The sequence below is a fragment of the Xyrauchen texanus genome, chromosome 37 (assembly GCF_025860055.1).
Source record: "Xyrauchen texanus isolate HMW12.3.18 chromosome 37, RBS_HiC_50CHRs, whole genome shotgun sequence".
In the NCBI taxonomy this organism is placed as follows: domain Eukaryota; kingdom Metazoa; phylum Chordata; class Actinopteri; order Cypriniformes; family Catostomidae; genus Xyrauchen; species Xyrauchen texanus.
This window is the reverse complement of record NC_068312.1, coordinates 24,837,315-24,854,894: the sequence shown is the minus strand read 5'-3', so window position 1 is coordinate 24,854,894 and position 17,580 is coordinate 24,837,315. Positions and strand designations below refer to the sequence as shown.

At 40.3% G+C, this 17,580-nt stretch overlaps 1 protein-coding gene across 2 annotated transcripts in view; it reads left to right on the top strand.

The window, feature by feature from the left end:
- LOC127630461 (uncharacterized) overlaps nucleotides 1-15,134 on the top strand; it is a 33,480-nt gene extending 18,346 nt beyond the window's left edge. The window contains exons 18-25 of one of the 2 annotated variants that reach the window (XM_052107998.1): nucleotides 31-115; nucleotides 838-983; nucleotides 1,191-1,272; nucleotides 1,551-1,699; nucleotides 1,875-1,960; nucleotides 3,295-3,364; nucleotides 7,039-7,157; nucleotides 14,912-15,134. In XM_052107998.1, the coding sequence (XP_051963958.1) occupies nucleotides 31-115; nucleotides 838-983; nucleotides 1,191-1,272; nucleotides 1,551-1,699; nucleotides 1,875-1,960; nucleotides 3,295-3,364; nucleotides 7,039-7,157; nucleotides 14,912-15,053 (879 nt within the window). In that variant the 3' untranslated portion in view covers nucleotides 15,054-15,134. Of the gene's footprint in view, nucleotides 1-30; nucleotides 116-837; nucleotides 984-1,190; nucleotides 1,282-1,550; nucleotides 1,700-1,874; nucleotides 1,961-3,294; nucleotides 3,365-7,038; nucleotides 7,158-14,911 lie in introns of both variants that reach the window. The other variant, XM_052107997.1, reaches the window with a different exon arrangement.
- Nucleotides 15,135-17,580: the final 2,446 nt, after the last annotated feature.

Genomic DNA, 17,580 nt, shown 5'->3' with positions numbered 1-17,580 from the left:
CTGCTAAGTGCATTTTGTTTTCTTTTTTAGGAGCCACATAGAGTGTACTCTTCAATTCCAGCTCATCAGCGTCGGCCAATCAAGGTCCTCTCCCTGTTTGGTGGAATTGCAACAGGTTTGTTCACTTTTTATGCTTTTATTTTAAATCTGTTCATAAAAGGTAAATTGAAGCAATGAGAGCAGTGTTTGGGGTAATCTGATTACAAGGTAATTAATGACTGTAATCTAATCAAAAGTCAAAGTGTAATGCATTACATTTTGAACTCTTATAATCAGATTACAGTTATTTTTTATGAAGTTAATTATTTTTATGCATTACTTAGTTTACACATATTTCTAAAATAATATTATTTACGTAGAATACAATTAAAACTTGAATTACAGTTAAATGTAACTTAATTTGTGTTTCTGTGAGAGCTGAAGGGCTTATGCCACCTTACAAGTCTCATTGTAAGGAAGAAACATGTGGTGCTGAGTGTATTGTATATTGTGTGCGACAATGAACAAGAAGGAAATGTAGACATTATTTTGAGTCGTTGAGTGGAAATACAAATACTTTTCTGTTATAAGGGTTTTAAAAAATGTACGTGAAAGTAAAGTAAATAATAATGTAATAATGTGACTTTTTTTGATGATATTATCAGTAAAGTATTTACTTTTAGAGACATGTAGTTATTTTAAGTAGAATAGTGTAACTAACACTGAATGAGCGTGGTGATTTTTGGCTTAGTTTTCCTTAAAGCATGTGAATTTGTAGTGCATCATGGGAGTTGCAAAAGGTAAAGCAGAAACCAGGTTGATTTTTGTTTCTTATTTATCTTTTTTTTTTTTTTACAGGCTATCTGGTTTTAAAAGACCTTGGCTTAAAGGTGGAGCGGTACATTGCTTCTGAAATCTGTGAAGACCCCATTGCAGTCGGGATGATCAAACACAAGGGCCTGATTGAATATGTAAAGGATGTGCGGACCATCACAAGGAAACATGTTCGTAAAGATCGTTATCACTTCAACTTTGTGGGAGTTATTAACAAATTAATTTAAACTTGATATTAAAATTATATAATTTTATAGCATTTTTAATATCGAAGCATGCTGTTTCATGTACTCTTCCTCACATCTGCATGTTGAATGGAATTTAAGTCAATTGGAAGATCCTTTTTAAATGTTTTACTTTTTCACATCATATTGTAGCTGGCTGAGTGGGGCCCATTTGACCTTCTGATTGGTGGAAGTCCCTGTAATGACCTGACCATGGTAAATCCAGCCAAAAAAGGTATTTTTGGTAAGAACAAAACAACACCACAAACAACAACAATCCATTGTCATCCCAAAAGTGGATTTATGCTACCAGTTAAATCACACTGGAAGATATTTGCATATTTGAACATGATATTTCGTATAATAAGGCATTCATGTATATATCTGAAGCTGGCACATGTTTTGCTAGTACACATTATCTACAGAATCAATTAGAAACTTGACACTTATTATTTGGATATCACTTAATTTGGCAAAAATACAGCATTTTTTTTTTTTTCTGTCTTTACGCAGAAGGCACAGGTCGGCTGTTCTTCGAATATTACCACATGTTAACCTTGATGAGGCCAAGAAAGGATGATGATCGCCCATTTTTCTGGCTCTTTGAGAACGCAGTAGCCATGAGTGCCCATGATAAGGAAGATATCTCCCGCTTCTTGGAGGTAAGAAGGATTATCCATGCTGTTCTCACAAGGACGTCTTTTATCCCTCAATATCTTGAGATGTTTTGATGTAAATGCTTTCTTTGCTTAATTGTTCTTCTGGGTTTATGCTCTTATAATGAGTATGCCCTTCTTGTCATTAGTTCTGTATCATTATACATTCATCTCCTTCCAGTGTAATCCTGTGATGATTGATGCTGTGAAAGTGAGCCCTGCCCACAGGGCCCGTTACTTCTGGGGCAATTTACCTGGAATGAACCGGTATGAATGAAAACGTACACACACAAAACTCAAACTCACAATCACTAGGGCTGGGTATCATTCAAAAAACTTAGATACCGATAGCTTGACTTCAATACCGGTTCTTAAACGATACTTTTTTCTATACAAATTTTATGAAATCCATTTTAACAAGATTACAAACATTACCTCAAAAAACCTTTGGTTTTATTTTTCAGTTTACTTTTTTACAAACTCAAAGACTCATCTCCTGAGGCTTCTGGTCTCCTCATGCCATTGTCAACATTAATGTGAAGAGTGGAGAAAAAATCAAGAAAGCTAAACTGTTAATTCAGCCAACCCTAAGGATAAGTACGGTTTATCAAGATAACTAGTTTAATGTGAGTTAAACTAGTTTAGTGTGAGTTACTCTCAACCTTAAAACATTTTTAGCATCGATTTAGCTAGCTATCTATAGCCATACGTCCAAACAATATCTAACGTTACGTAGGTCCCAGTTTATAGGACTATGTCACCACGCACAGAAACGTTAATTTAACAAGTACACAAGCATGTACCACTACAAGTTAGGCGATTTTGTTTGTTGGTTTGTTTGCTAAACATTAACCTTACCTGTCGGAGTCCCAGTCATAGCGCCACTGCATTCATCAGTAGTTTTGGAGGACTCGTGTGGTGGACATGTTGAAGGAAACTCTGAGGCAGGAGGATGCTGAGAGGATGACTACACCGGCTCTGTCTTCTTGCAGTGGAAGACAGCAGTTTTCTGCTCTTAAGTTTATTCCGTGCACTGTCAAGTGCTTCATCAGATTTGTCGTGTTGTCGGTCTTGGCACCAATTATCTTGTTGCAAATATTGCATCGCGCGCTGTTGGCATCAAGCCTGGTGAAATGTAGCCACACTTTTGATCTTTTCCACATCTTTTACATCTATGGGTGTTGGGACGCATACACACTACAGCCTCACGTGTGAGCCATGTCTCTGGGCGTAACCGGTGTGAACTAGTGTTTTTCCTTGATGCCTAAACACAATCAACGGCCCTTTTAGATTTTGGCACATCTAGCATGCTACATGCTTATCACTGACGTTGATGAGATTAAACCCTTAGGTATAGAAATTTGGTACCGAATGACAAGACATTTTTTGATACTTCATTGTTTAGAGGCAATTCGGTTGGTGCCTAAAATGTATGGAACTCAATACCCAGCCCTAACATTCACGCATGTAAACATAATGCAGAATTTGCTTGAGTATGAAAATACATGTTTGCTCTGTCATTTATGTAACTCATTGTGAAATAGATGGTGATGGATGCATTCATCTTAAATGTGATTAAAGACATGATTTTGTGTTTTTAGAACACTGGCTACTTCACTCACTGACAACTTAGAGCTGCATGACTTCCTGGAGGACGGACAAACAGCAATGGTAAAACAAATATTACAAACATAACACATTTATTGTATGATTTAATTGGACAATTTATATGATCAAAACCAGGATTTCAAAAGAAATTGACAAGACTTAAATATACATTTGAACTGGTTGTTTCATTCTTGTAGGCAATATTGTCACGCAAAGGCAAAATGCATAATTACACTTTTTGTCAAAATTGAGTTATGAGCGAAATTGTGTCTCATAGGGTGGGTTGCACCAACAAGTACCGTGACTAAATTAAATTAGGCTAATCCAGGGATTGCTGATCATTTTATTTTAATTTGAGTTGTCACACCACTTAATTTAAATACTGTTGAACAGTGGGGCCTGGGCTGCTATAGTAGAGTATAGTAGAGTTCGAATCCAGGGTTTGCTGAGTGTCTCCAGCCAGGTCTCCTAAGCAACCAAATTGGCCCGGTTGCTAGGGAAGCTAGAGTCTCATGGGGTAACCTGCTCGTGGTCACGATTAGTAGTTCTCGCTCTCAATGTGGCACATGGTAAGTTGTGCGTGGACTGTGGAGAGTAGCATGAGCCTCCACTTGCAGAGCCTCCGCAGTGTCATGCACAATGAGCCATGTGATAAGATGCACGGACTGACTGTCTCAGAAGCAGAGGCAACTAAGACTTCGCCACCCGTATTGAGGTGAGTAACCGCGCCACCACGAGGACCTACTAAGTAGTGGGAATTGGGCATTCTAAATTTTACCTGTGATTAAAACCTTGACCTGCGATTAATTTTGTCCGCCATACTGGTTTCTGAACCTAAGAGTAGATTATTAGTACACACAGCTGGTCAGGTAGGTTGAGAAAATGTCTCAGCAATGTGTTCAATGTCACAAGCTTTAAAAGATGGCAGAATAATTTATGAAAAAAGTACACGGGTCTCAGATTGACCCTCTCCCCTTGCGTCTGCGCCACTTTTGTCAAGTATCCCTGGCTGCAGCTTGCAGAATGGGGCAGGGGAAGATATTGGTGCATGGCTACATGTGTCGTCCCTCCCATAACTTACTTTCATTGGCTCGTCATCATTGTGTTTATGGTCTACATGATAGATGCATTTTAAAATAGTGTAGCCCGATAATTTTTATTATAGTACTGTGGCTCGTAAGTGATGTGAAATTGTGTTGTACCTCACGGTTCATTGCAAACAGATGTAGTAGGAGTCTGACTGAGCAGTCTGTTGTTGTTTCAGTTGTGTTGAAAGCGGAGGGCAAAATTACTAATCCCACTATGGCGAAGATTCAACTCTAATGCGGTCAGAGTTGATATAATTTAAGATCATTTTGATTTTAGTTCTGACTCTTAAGCGATTTGTGTTGTACCTCACGTGTCATTTCAAACAAATGTAGTAGGACTGAGTCGCATGGACTGATGAACAAACTGTGTTGATGTGTCTGCTGTCATTCAAATCTGTAAATCATAAAGTTTTGCAATTTCACAAAGCGATTAGAGAATTTTTAGATTTTTAGAGAAATTAATTATAAAATATGTAATTTTTTAATATCACCATAGAATGAAAATGAAAGTGTATCATTGTTGTTATATAAACATTTTAACGTTTTATGACCCAACTTATGGGTTATGAAAACCAACAGTGCCATCTACTGTAAATTACACTCCAATTAATTTCTTTGAAGGATTGTAGATGATTATCTCTCCTCCTCGCTCCAAAAATGTGTTTTCCGTTATCTCGTCAGCATAAAAATGACATTCTAATTGATATGCACACAGAAAACAATGCCAGTCCATAAATAGTCTGTTACAATGGAAAATAAGGAATATTGCATTAGGTGCACAGGCCATAACTGTTAATACTGTACTGACGTACCAATGCATGAGCACTAAACTCAAAAAGCACATATACATTTGTTTAAGAACATTTTCACATCACATTCCTCACTTTTAATATAGGATAAAATCCATGGAATTTCGGATTGAATATCACATAGAAGGAAGCACTATAATCAAATGGATTCAGTATCCCTCAAACAATGATAACACACCAGTAACGATGACCACATCTCCTATAATGTATGTTTTGAAAGATGAATGTGCCACCGAGATATGAGCCAATGGCCCAAGATTTCAGACCAAAGAAAACATAAATAAATTGTTAAACGTCTCTCAGAAGGCTGACGCCGCATTTACTATTCACTTACCCAGTCATTTATGTTTAATTGTAAGTCAGTTTTGTTATTTAAAACAACCTCAGCTGCAAGTTTAAAGTTAATCCCTTACTTATATTTAAATCAGAGTTTAAATTAATGGAGCAACAGGATTAAAATAAATTGATTTACAGTTAATTTTAAATCAGGATCAAGAATATGATTTAAATGTAACCCTGATTATTTTTAAACAAAGTTTAAAGTTTGGTCCAACAGAATTATCAGATAAACCTTGATTTAATCTAAATTTAAGAATAACCCTTGATGGTACAACCGACCCTTAAGACCCAGGTTTACTTTTTTACGTGTTCCGGATTGCCTCAAGCCTGGAGGACCACGTTGCCTTTGTGAGTATACTCTTCGTACCGTGGGCGAATACAAACGTGCTTGATTCATGCCCACTACAACTTATTTGTGATACTCTTTTAGTAGAGTCAGTGGCCAGCGTAGTGTCACTGGCCTTAGAAAATCTGGCCGGCGCGTGGTCAGGCTTGGATTATGATGAAATTTACACCACGCATTCTGTGCACGGAGCGATCAGTAACGTGGAAGCACCAAGTAGTATGCTTTGGCCTTTAGATTATGATCTGTCCTGTGACAGATGCAGTGAGAGCAGCCGGAGTCTCACTACTACATCAGGCAGGCGGTATCGCAGCATCAGGATCCGCACCAGCCGACTACATGACAGCTTGTTCCCCCAAGCAATCAGACTTTTGAACACGATCTCTCACGATCAATATACATCAGCATTGCACTTTATTAATCTTAAATCTCACACTGGACTGTCATAATTATATTCTCCACAATACAACTACTGTTTATATATTTCTTATATACTTTTTTTATTGTATGTGTATTCTATATTGTGTGTATTGTTTACTGTGCATTGTATATTATTAATGTGTTGTGTAAGTATGTGTACATTTGATATGTAAATTGTGTTGTGTAAATATGTTGTTTATTGTAATTGGTATATGTCTCGTCACTGTCATGACTGCTATGTTGCTCGGAACTGCACACAAGTCTTTCACCTACTGTTGCACTTGTGTATATGGTTGTGTGACAATAAAGTGATTTGATTTGATAATGTCTAATGTTCTGCTAAACAAACTATACGTAAACTATTGTTACTTGTTGTATTGCCATAGAAACGCATAATTCCCAGGTTCCCAGGTTGTGAACATCTATGAATAGAATTTATCGAGGTCCCAACTCGTAATTATGACATGGCGTGAACGCAGCTTTTGTTTAACTATGTTCTGATTCAGAGAAAACAGATTATAATGTAGTAGGTATAATCCACATTTGGCTGGACAATCAAAAATCTTTGAAGACAGTTTTTTTACTTTAAGTGTTGGTGTTGTTATTGCGTGTTTGACTTTGTAGGGCTGCATAGAGGTCTTTAAAATAGTGCCAAGGTGTGCCAATAGTTAAATATACTTTATTTCAGCCCTTTTAACATCAAGGTTTATGTAACATTTCTCATTTTATTTTCTGCAGTTCAACAAAGTTCGCTCCATCACCACCAAGTCTAACTCAGTTAAACAAGGAAAGATGGGACCACTGCCTGTCACCATGAAAGGAAAAGAGGATTATCTTTGGTGTACTGAAATGGAAAGGTCAGCTATTTTTAAGTTTAATATTACTTGTATATTTTAAGATCAGTATCATAGGTTCGTATGTCAAAATACTGTATTTTATGGGTTTGTTTTAAAAGATATATTTCATTATTTACCCACCCTCATGTTGATCCAATCCTGAATGATCTTTCTTCTGTGGAACACAAATGGAATATTTTAAAAAATGCTCTGTGTAAAGAAGTCAATGGAAAGGAGGAGGCGAGAACCGGCTTGTCAATATAAATAATATTTTTATAATAAACTTAAACAAACGACACAAACACACACATGATGGACATGTCCGTAAACTATCTCTCTCTCATCACTCTGCCATCGGCCTTTATCCCTCTTGGAGGCTTAATTTGCCTGATAATGGACCGGGTGTGTATAATCACAACCCGGCCCCACCCTCCGCCCTGCCACATTCTGGTTCCATTACTGGTGCATTCAAGTTTTAGTAAGGATGCAAAGTGAGAACTATTTCTTTAAGTGTACCTTTGCACAAGCTTTTTTTTCTATAGAAAATTATTTATAAGGGTGTAACGGTTCACTCATCTCACGATTCAGTTCAGTTCACGATACGGAGCTCATGGTTCTGTTCAGTTTGTGGTTCTTTAAAATAAGCCTGAATCAAGAATAGCTAAGTTTTATTATTAGTGGTGCTTGCGAAGCGAAAAATCCTAATGACTTTGAATTATGCAAAACCTTGTTCGATCATATCTCTGGATCAGAATTTCATAGAGACATGTGGGTGGACGCATTTAATTCGGCCTAGCAAGCAGTTTTGGAGCATTACATGAGATTGGGTTTCCCTGGGGGCATACTATGGCAAAGGTCTCGCCAATGAAAACAATTGATTTTTTCATACAATGACAAGACACTGACAATTGTGGGATCATATCTCCCAATCAGAATGTCATACAGACATGGGGGTAGTCATTTCACTCGAGCTATCAGTCTTTAAGTATCACCTTGATACTTAAAGATACTTCACCTTGTCTCAAGATGGCGCCGAGTATGGCTGCTGCGTTGCGAGCTCCGATACAACACTGCGGTTTATTGTTTGTTTTGTTTACAGTTCATTGTTTTTTTGTCTTGGATGTTGTCTGCCTTATTGTTTACGACAGACAAACGCTTTTGGACATTGGTTCTACAATTACACATCGAAAACCGGACTTCAAATTCCTTAATGCCGACCCGCTGTTTACAAACACGCCGGCGGAGCCCTTTGTCTGGGCTGCTCGGCCGCGGAAAGGCAGAAGGAAAAGAGGAAAACGAGCCGGCGTTCTCATCAGAGTAAGACGTCGTGCAAATTGACCCCCGCTACCCAGTATACTACTGGCAAATGTTCAGTCTCTGGACAACAAGCTCTGCGAGCTGAGAGCGCGGATCTCCTTCCAATGAGAGACGAGTGATTGCTCTGTTATCTGCCTTACAGAAACCTGGCTGGCTGCGGAGATTGCAGACTCGGCCATCGAAATCACGGGCTTTTCCGTGCACCGAGCGGACAGAGCGAAAGACCTCTCTGGTAAAAGCAGAGGTGGTGGTGTATGTTTTATGATCAACAAATCATGGTGTGATCAGAGGAATGTACATTTCATAAAGTCTTTCTGCTCTCCTGACCTGGAATATCTCATGCTTATGTGTCGACCATTCTGGCTACCGAGGGAATTCACAGCGGTCATCATCACAGCTGTGTACATCCCCCCACAAGCCGACACAGACCGGGCACTCAGGGAAATGTATGGGTGTATAAGTGAGCAGGAAACCGTGCACCCTGAGGCTGCGTTCATTGTTACCGGGGATTTTAACAAAGCCAACTTCAAAACAATCGCTCCAAAATACCACCAACACATTAAGTTCAACACACGAGGGGAACTTAGACCATTGTTACTCTCTTTTCCGGGATGGCTACAAATCCCTCTCCCGCCCCCCCATTTGGCAAATCGGACCACAATTCCGTTCTGCTTCTGCCCGCGTACAGGCACAAACTGAAACGGGACGCACCCACCCTCAGAAAGATCCAGTGCTGGTCGGACCAATCAGACTCTGCGCTACAAGACTGTTTTGATCACGTGGACTGGGAGATGTTCCGGTCCGCCTCTGATGACGACATCGAGGCTTACGCTGACAGCGTAACGTGTTTCATCAGGAAGTGCGTAGAGGATGTTGTTCCGACCAAAACAATATGGATATACCCAACCAGAAACCATTGGTTAATGGCGATGTTCGCGTGGCACTCTATGCGCGGACCTCCGCTTTTAATTCTTCTAACGCGGAGGAACGTAAACAAGCCAGTTATGCCCTCCGTAACACCATCAGTGCAGCCAAACGCCAGTACAGGCACAAGCTTGAAGGTCAGTTCAACACCACTGACTCAAAGTATGTGGCAGGGAATTAACACCATCACGGACTACAAACGGAATAAAGACTCCGCCATGAACATCGCTGCATCTCTCCCGGACGAACTTAATACATTTTATGCTCGTTTTGAGGACAATAACACCGCCCTCGCGGAGAGAGCACTCGCTGCTGACGCTACAGAGGTTGGTTCACTCTCCGTCTCTGTTGCGGATGTAACCCGATCCTTCCGACGGGTGAACATCCGTAAAGCCGCGGGTCCAGACGGCATTCCGGGCCGCGTCATCAGAGCGTGCGCGAATCAACTGGCTGGTGTTTTTACGGACATTTTCAATCTGTCCCTCTCCCTGTCTGTAGTCCCCACATGCTTCAAAACATCAACCATTGTGCCTGTACCGAAGCAAGCCACAATCACTTGCTTAAATGACTGGCGTCCTGTTGCTCTGACTCCCATCATCAGCAAATGCTTTGAAAGGTTAATCAGAGATTACATCTGCTCTGTTCTGCCCACCTCTTTGGACCCATTGCAGTTTGCCTACCGTAACAACCGCTCCACTGATGATGCCATTGCATCTACACTACACACTGCTCTCTCCCATCTTGAAAAAAGGAACACATATGTGAGAATGCTGTTTGTAGACTACAGCTCAGCATTCAACACCATAGTGCCCTCCAAGCTTGATATGAAACTCCGGGCTCTGGGCTTAAACAGCTCGCTGTGCAGCTGGATCCTGGATTTCCTGTCAGGCAGATGTCAGGTGGTTAGAATGGGCAGCAACGTCTCCTCATCTCTGACACTCAACACTGGAGCCCCGCAGGGCTGTGTTCTCAGCCCACTCCTGTATTCACTATACGCACATGACTGTGTGGCAACACATAGCTCCAATACCATCATTAAGTTTGCTGACGATACGACGGTGGTAGGTCTGATCACTGACAATGATGAAAGAGCCTACAGAGAGGAGGTGCACACTCTGACACGCTGGTGTCAGGAGCACAACCTCTCCCTCAACGTCAGTAAAACCAAGGAGCTTGTAGTGGACTTCAGGAGAAAAGACAGAGTACACAGCCCCATCACCATTAATGGAGCACCGGTGGAGAGTGTCAGCAGTTTCAAGTTCCTCGGTGTCCACATTACTGAGGAACTCACATGGTCCGTCCACACTGAGGCCGTTGTGAAGAAGGCTCACCAGCGCCTCTTCTTCCTGAGACGGCTGAGGAAGTTTGGAATGAACCACCACATCCTCACACGGTTCTACACTAGTACTGTAGAGAGCATCCTAACTGGCTGCATCACCGCCTGGTACGGCAATAGCACCGCCCACAACTGCAAAGCCCTGCAAAGGGTGGTGCGAACTGCCAGAAACATCATCGGAGGTGAGCTTCCCTCCCTCCAGGACATATACACAAGGCGGTGTGTGAAAAAAGCTCGGAGGATCATCAGAGACTCCAGGCACCCGAGTCATGGGCTGTTCTCACTGCTAACATCAGGCAGGCGGTATCGCAGCATCAGGACCCGCACCAGCCGACTACATGACAACTTCTTCCCCCAAGCAGTCAGACTGTTGAACACTTGATCTATCAGGATCAATAATTAGCACTGCACTTTATTAATCTATAATCTCACACTGGACTGTCAACATATTCTCCTCAATTCAACTACAGGTGAAACTCGAAAAATTAGAATATCGTGCAAAAGTTCATTAATTTCAGTAATTCAACTTAAAAGGTGAAACTAATATATTATATAGACTCATTACAAGCAAAGTAAGATATTTCAAGCCTTTATTTGATATAATTTTGATGATTATGGCTTACAGCTTATGAAAACCCCAAATTCAGAATCTCAGAAAATTAGAATATTACATGAAATCAATAAAAAAAAAGATTTTAAATACAGAAATGTCGACCCTCTGAAAAGTATAATCATGCATATGTACTCAGTACTTGGTTTGGGCCCCTTTTGCATTAATTACTGCCTCAATGCGGCGTGGCATGGATGCTATCAGCCTGTGGCACTGCTGAGGTGTTATGGAAGACCAAGATGCTTCAATAGCGGCCTTCAGCTCTTCTGCATTGTTTGGTCTCATGTCTCTCATCTTTCTCTTGGCAATGCCCCATAGATTCTCTATGGGGTTCAGGTCAGGCGAGTTTGCTGGCCAATCACGCACAGTAATACCATGGTCATTGAACCAGGTTTTGGTACTTTTGGCAGTGTGGGCAGGTGCCAAGTCCTGCTGGAAAATGAAGTCAGCATCTCCATAAAGCTTGTCTGCTGAAGGAAGCATGAAGTGCTCTAAAATGTCCCGACTTATCTTAAGTCCAGAGTCAACTAAATGTTGACTCTGGACTTAATAAAGCACAGTGGACCAACACCAGCCGATGACATGGCTCCCCAAACCAACACAGACTGTGGAAACTTCACACTGGACTTCAAGCATCTTGGATTGTGTGCCTCTCCTCTCTTTCTGCAGACTCTGGGACCTTGGTTTCCAAATGAGATGCAAAATTTCCTCTCATCAGAAAAGAGGACTTTGGACCACTGAGCAACAGACCAGTTCTTTTTTTCTTTAGCCCAGGTAAGACGTTTGACATTTGAAACCCATGTCCAGGACCCGTCTGTGTGTGGTGGCTCTTGATGCAGTAACTCCAGCCTCAGTCCACTCCTTGTGAAGCTCCCCCACACATTTGAATGGCCTTTTCCTGACAATCCTCTCCAGGCTACAGTCATCCCTGCTGCTTGTGCACCTTTTTCTTCCACACTTTTCCCTTCCACTTAACTTTCTGTTAATGTGCTTTGATACAGCACTTTGAGAACATCCAACTTCTTTTGCAATTACCTTTTGAGGCTTTCCCTCCTTGTGGAGGGTGTCAATGATGGTTTTCTGCACAACTGTCAGGTCAGCAGTCTTCCCCATGATTGTGAATTCAACTGAACCAGACTGAGAGACCGTTTAAAGGCTCAGAAACCCTTTGCAGGTGTTTAGCTGATTAGAGTGTGACACTTTGAGCCTACATTACTGAACCTTTTCACAATATTCTAATTTTCTGAGATTCTGAATTTGGGGTTTTCATAAGCTCTAAGCCATAATCATCAAAATTATATCAAATAAAGGCTTGAAATATCTTACTTGGCTTGTAATGAGTCTATATAATATATTAGTTTCACCTTTTAAGTTGAATTACTGAAATTAATGAACTTTTGCACGATATTCTAATTTTTCGAGTTTCACCTGTATTTTCATATACTCCCACTTATTATATATTGTGTATTCTATATTGTGTGTATTGTATACTGTACATTGTATATAATTATTGTGTTGTGTAAGTATGTGTACATTTGATATGTAAATTGTGTTGTTTATTGTAATTGGTCTCGTCACTGTCATGACTGCTATGTTGCTTGGAACTGCACACAAGAATTTCACCTACTGTTGCACTTGTGTACATGGTAGTGTGACAAAGTGATTTGATTTTGATATGATTGATTTGGAAATGGCATAGCATACTGTAGCAACCAGTCTAGCAACCACCCCATAAACTTCCATTCAAAATGGCTCAGAAGGATATCTTCAGATCAGAATGTCGTAGAGACTTGCAGATTGGCTCTTTTGAGTCAGGTTAGTAAGCAGCCAATAGGAATTACTCTGGTCACTGGCTAGCCATGCCCTAACAACCATTTAGAGCACCCTAGCAACCATCCCTTTTGAGTTACATTAAAAATGGCTGAGAGGGATATCTTTGGATCAGAATGTCCTAGAGACAGGGGAGTTGGCTTATTTTACTTGGTTTAGCAATCAGTCTTAATGTATCCACTTGGAAACTACCTAGCCATGCCCTAGCAACCATTTAGAGCACCCTAGCAACAAAAATTTTGACTTCCATTCAAAATTACTTAGATGGGTATCTCTGGATCAGAATGTCATAGATGTCATAGAGACTTCACTGTTTGCTCATATGACACAGGCCAGCAAGCAACTTTTATGTATTACCCTGGAAATTGCCTAGCAACCAGATGGGCTTACCCTAGCAACTGTATTTCAAAACCAATATCTCTGCACCACAACATCCTACAGACAAAGTTGGCTTTTTTGAATTAGACCAGCTAACAGCCTTTAAGTATCACCCTGAAAACTGCTTAGCCATGCCCTAGCAACCATTACACCCTAGCAACCAAACCCCATTTACTTCCATTCAAATTGTCTTGGTGTGATATCTTTGGATCAGAATGTTATACAGACTTCAGTGATGACTCGTTTGATTCAGGCTAGCAAGGAGCTTTGTCAGTATCACCCTCGCAACTGCCTAGCAACCAAATGAGCTCACCCTAGCAGCCGAGTATCAAAATACATATCTGTGCAATAGAACATTATAGAGAATTACGGGTTGATTCATTTGAATCAGGCTAGCAAGATGCCTTTTTAGTATCACCCTGGTAACTGACTAACAACCAGATGGGGTCACCCTAGCAACAGAGTATAAAAAAAACATATCTCAGCACTAGAACATCGTAGAGACTTCCGGTATGGCTCATTTGACTAAGTCTAGCAAGAAGCCTTTTTAGCATCACATTGGTAACTACCTAACAACCAGATGGGGTCACCCTAGCAACCGAGTATCAAAATAAATATCTGTGCAATAGAACATTATAGAGAATTACGGGTTGACTCATTTGACTCAGGAAAACAAGAAGCCTTTTTTTAGTATCCCCCTGGTAACTACGCTAGCAACCAGATGGGGTCACCCTAGCAACCAAATTTCAACACTCATCTCTGCACTAGAATGTTGTAGAAACATGCGGGACAACCCCACTGTAATCCTAACTGAAAACGTATTTGATAGCCAATGTTTAAAGTCACATTACAATACTATGAAGCATAACTATAGCATTGTCCGAGAATAGTGCTACATTTATTAGCGATGCAGAAAAGTGATGTTTGATGGTGGAAACACTTTGGAAGACCCAGGTGATGTGCTGCACTTTGATGACAAAACACTCAAAAGTAAATACAGACTCCCACAAAATATGATAATGCAGTTATCAAAACTTTATTTCAACTAGAAATAAGATATAATTTTGTAAGATAAGATAAAAATCCTAAATCAAGCTAGGAGGTTTTCTGTGATGCGCCCTCAGATCCCTCCCGGTTAAAAAGGCACTTCTCTCCCGCTCTCTGTATTACACTCGATTGCATGGTTGCACTTTCAGTTCTCGCAGATTCAGCTAGTAATCACATTTTTAGAGCTCCTTGTGTGCATTGAAGCAATTTCCATATGTATGCCCACGTTATGTTGGTGTAGGATGTCATGCGTATTTTATACAGCTTTTTTTTACCACGGATGCACCGTTACACCCCTAATGATTTACGTTGTATTTCTGTCTCCACTTTCAGGATATTTGGGTTCCCAAAGCATTACACAGATGTGAATAATATGGGGTGGACACGGAGGCAGAAGGTCCTTGGACGGTCCTGGAGTATTCCCGTGATTCGACACCTCTTCGCTCCTCTAAAGGATTACTTCGCTTGCGAGTAAAGCCACCCACTTGTTCAGGCAGCACTGACACTAGTGGTCTAAATGAGGAGAAATCTAGATACCCCAGTACAGATAAATGATTTGGAAATATATACATTATATATATATATATATATATATATATATATATATATATATATATATATATATATATATATATACACAGTACTGCCGCTCCCTATAAGCTGACTACTATAAGGTCACCAACTCCCTTGGGGGGCACCAGAAAGTCCCCCATCCACCACGAACTCTGCGTAGGGCATCAATTTGGCCAGCAGCGGCCTTGTGTGTATGTATTTTTTATTTTTTTATGTTTCTACAGATTCTGACCTCCCAGAAAATATTTTGTCTGTTTTTAACCTCACAGTTGTTATAAGTACTTTTTTGACATCGCAAATTTAATGCGATGTAATGCTGGAGAGAGCAACATGATAGTCCACCCGCTACCTCAGTGCCATTCTGTGATTGGTTTATTGTCTGGAGAAATGCTGCTTTATGCCTATTTATAATGTTACGATTAAGTTAATATTAATCCAATTATTTTATCTAAACAATAATTTTAACCTTGCATCAGTTTTTTGCATGACATTATTTCATCAGATCTTATACTTGTTTAGGAATAACCATGTCCTATTTTTAAATATTGCTAAATATTTGTGACATAATTCTTTTAAATAGTAATTTGTAATCTTTTTATTCCACTATGGTGCTATTTTAGAATATTTCATATCTGGCTACCATTACAACTGTACTTAAGTCTGAATAGGGTAAATGTTTTCCTAATTTGAGGATCATACCTTTAAATTAATTAAATATAAATATACACAGCAAAACCCCCAGATTATTACCTGGCTTTTTAAAGTTTTACTCATAAAGTAAAGTTTTTTACAGTCCTTTTCCTAAATCTGTATCTTGGAAACATTACCAGCTGTCTCAAACTAAGCTTGTTTAAAATTATTTTGGTGCTATGTTTGGTGCTAAGTGAAATGCAAATTGTCTATAGACCTAGAATGTAGAACAAAACAAGACTGGTTTTCTTTGAAAATTTTTTGATAGTTCACATTGTTTCCTTGTCTAGCTTTGTTTCATGTTTGTACTAACAAAAGTGAATTAAAATTAATTGCAACACCCCTTTCTGCAGTTTTTTGTTTTTGTTTATAAAACCACAGAACTAAACACTCAGTCAATGTAATGTTTTTGCTCTGAATTCATACAGTATTTCCCAATAAGCTTGTTTAACCCGGGTGCATTCTCTTAGTGGTCAAATTGACCCCAAACATTGTGTGCAATTTTTTTCCTTAACCATGGTTTTTTTATTATTATTATTATAATTTTTTTTATAAACAAATAGAATAACACTAACTTCACTAATTGAAAACTCTGAAGTTGTACACTTTATTTGATTAGATTTTTTTCTCTCTAAATTTCTAAACTACTATTCACTTAAGGCTTCGGTGGTGTGGATCACCCTTTAAATCACCTCCACTCTCTCTTTCTCTCTCTCTCCCTCACTGACTGCAAACACAAAACAGCTGTTAGAGGGGATTTTTCACAGGTGCCAACCCTTACCGCACTCACTCTCTCGGTCTCGCTCTCCATAGACGTCCACGCCCCCATCCCCACAGTGGCGCTTATGTTTTATTGATTTACATTTGACTAAGAAGCAAGGTGGAAGTAAAAGCAAGTGTAACACATGAACAGCACAGTTTGGCTAATGTCATTTGATTGTACTACTGAAATGATAGTTGTGTTTCCATTTAGACTCCAAAAAAAATTGCCTGAGAAAAAACATGTGTAGCTTATGTGTTATGTGTAGCTCAGTATGTGTTTGATATCCAGTTGCATCTCATGAAATTTCAGTGTGGAAGAAATTAATCTGTTCTATGTTTGTTGCATCATCTCTTTGATATATATACAAAATAAATCGTCAAAATATAGCAGAAGAAGTGTATGATGCACAAAATGAGTTTGATTAATTGATAGGGGATCAGATGGGGGAGGGTGAACACTATTGTCAATCATGTGGAGCTGAGCTATCACTCAAACTAAGAGTGTTGTTAAACATGTTCCCTATCGAGAGGTCTCTCCTATTGCGTAAGTAGCTTACGCTATGGGAAAACTCCGTTTCTCGAGAAATATTGAAGTCTTTATGTAAAAGGCATTGCAGCTGCACAGCAGACAGTAATGAGCGAGGCAGCTCGGTCATTGGCTGTGCTGCGGCAACTGCTCGAACTGCCTTCGCCGCGAACGAGCCTGCTACCACCGTGCTGCCGTCCCCTCTGTTCGAGCCGCGCAAGAAAAAGCGCCGCTCACGGAGGCCGCCAGAGCACGCGGACTTCAGTGACGTCACGCCGGGCCAGTCCCCGCGTGCTTCACCACCACCCGAGAACTCCCTGCCGCCAGTCCAATTCACGCAGACGGACCAGCACCCCTCCAACAGAGCGGTGGGTCTCATCTCGTTCGGCGCGCCAGGGGATGACGGTGAAAAGGATGACAGCTTTTCCAATTGGCGCTGCATCCGACGACT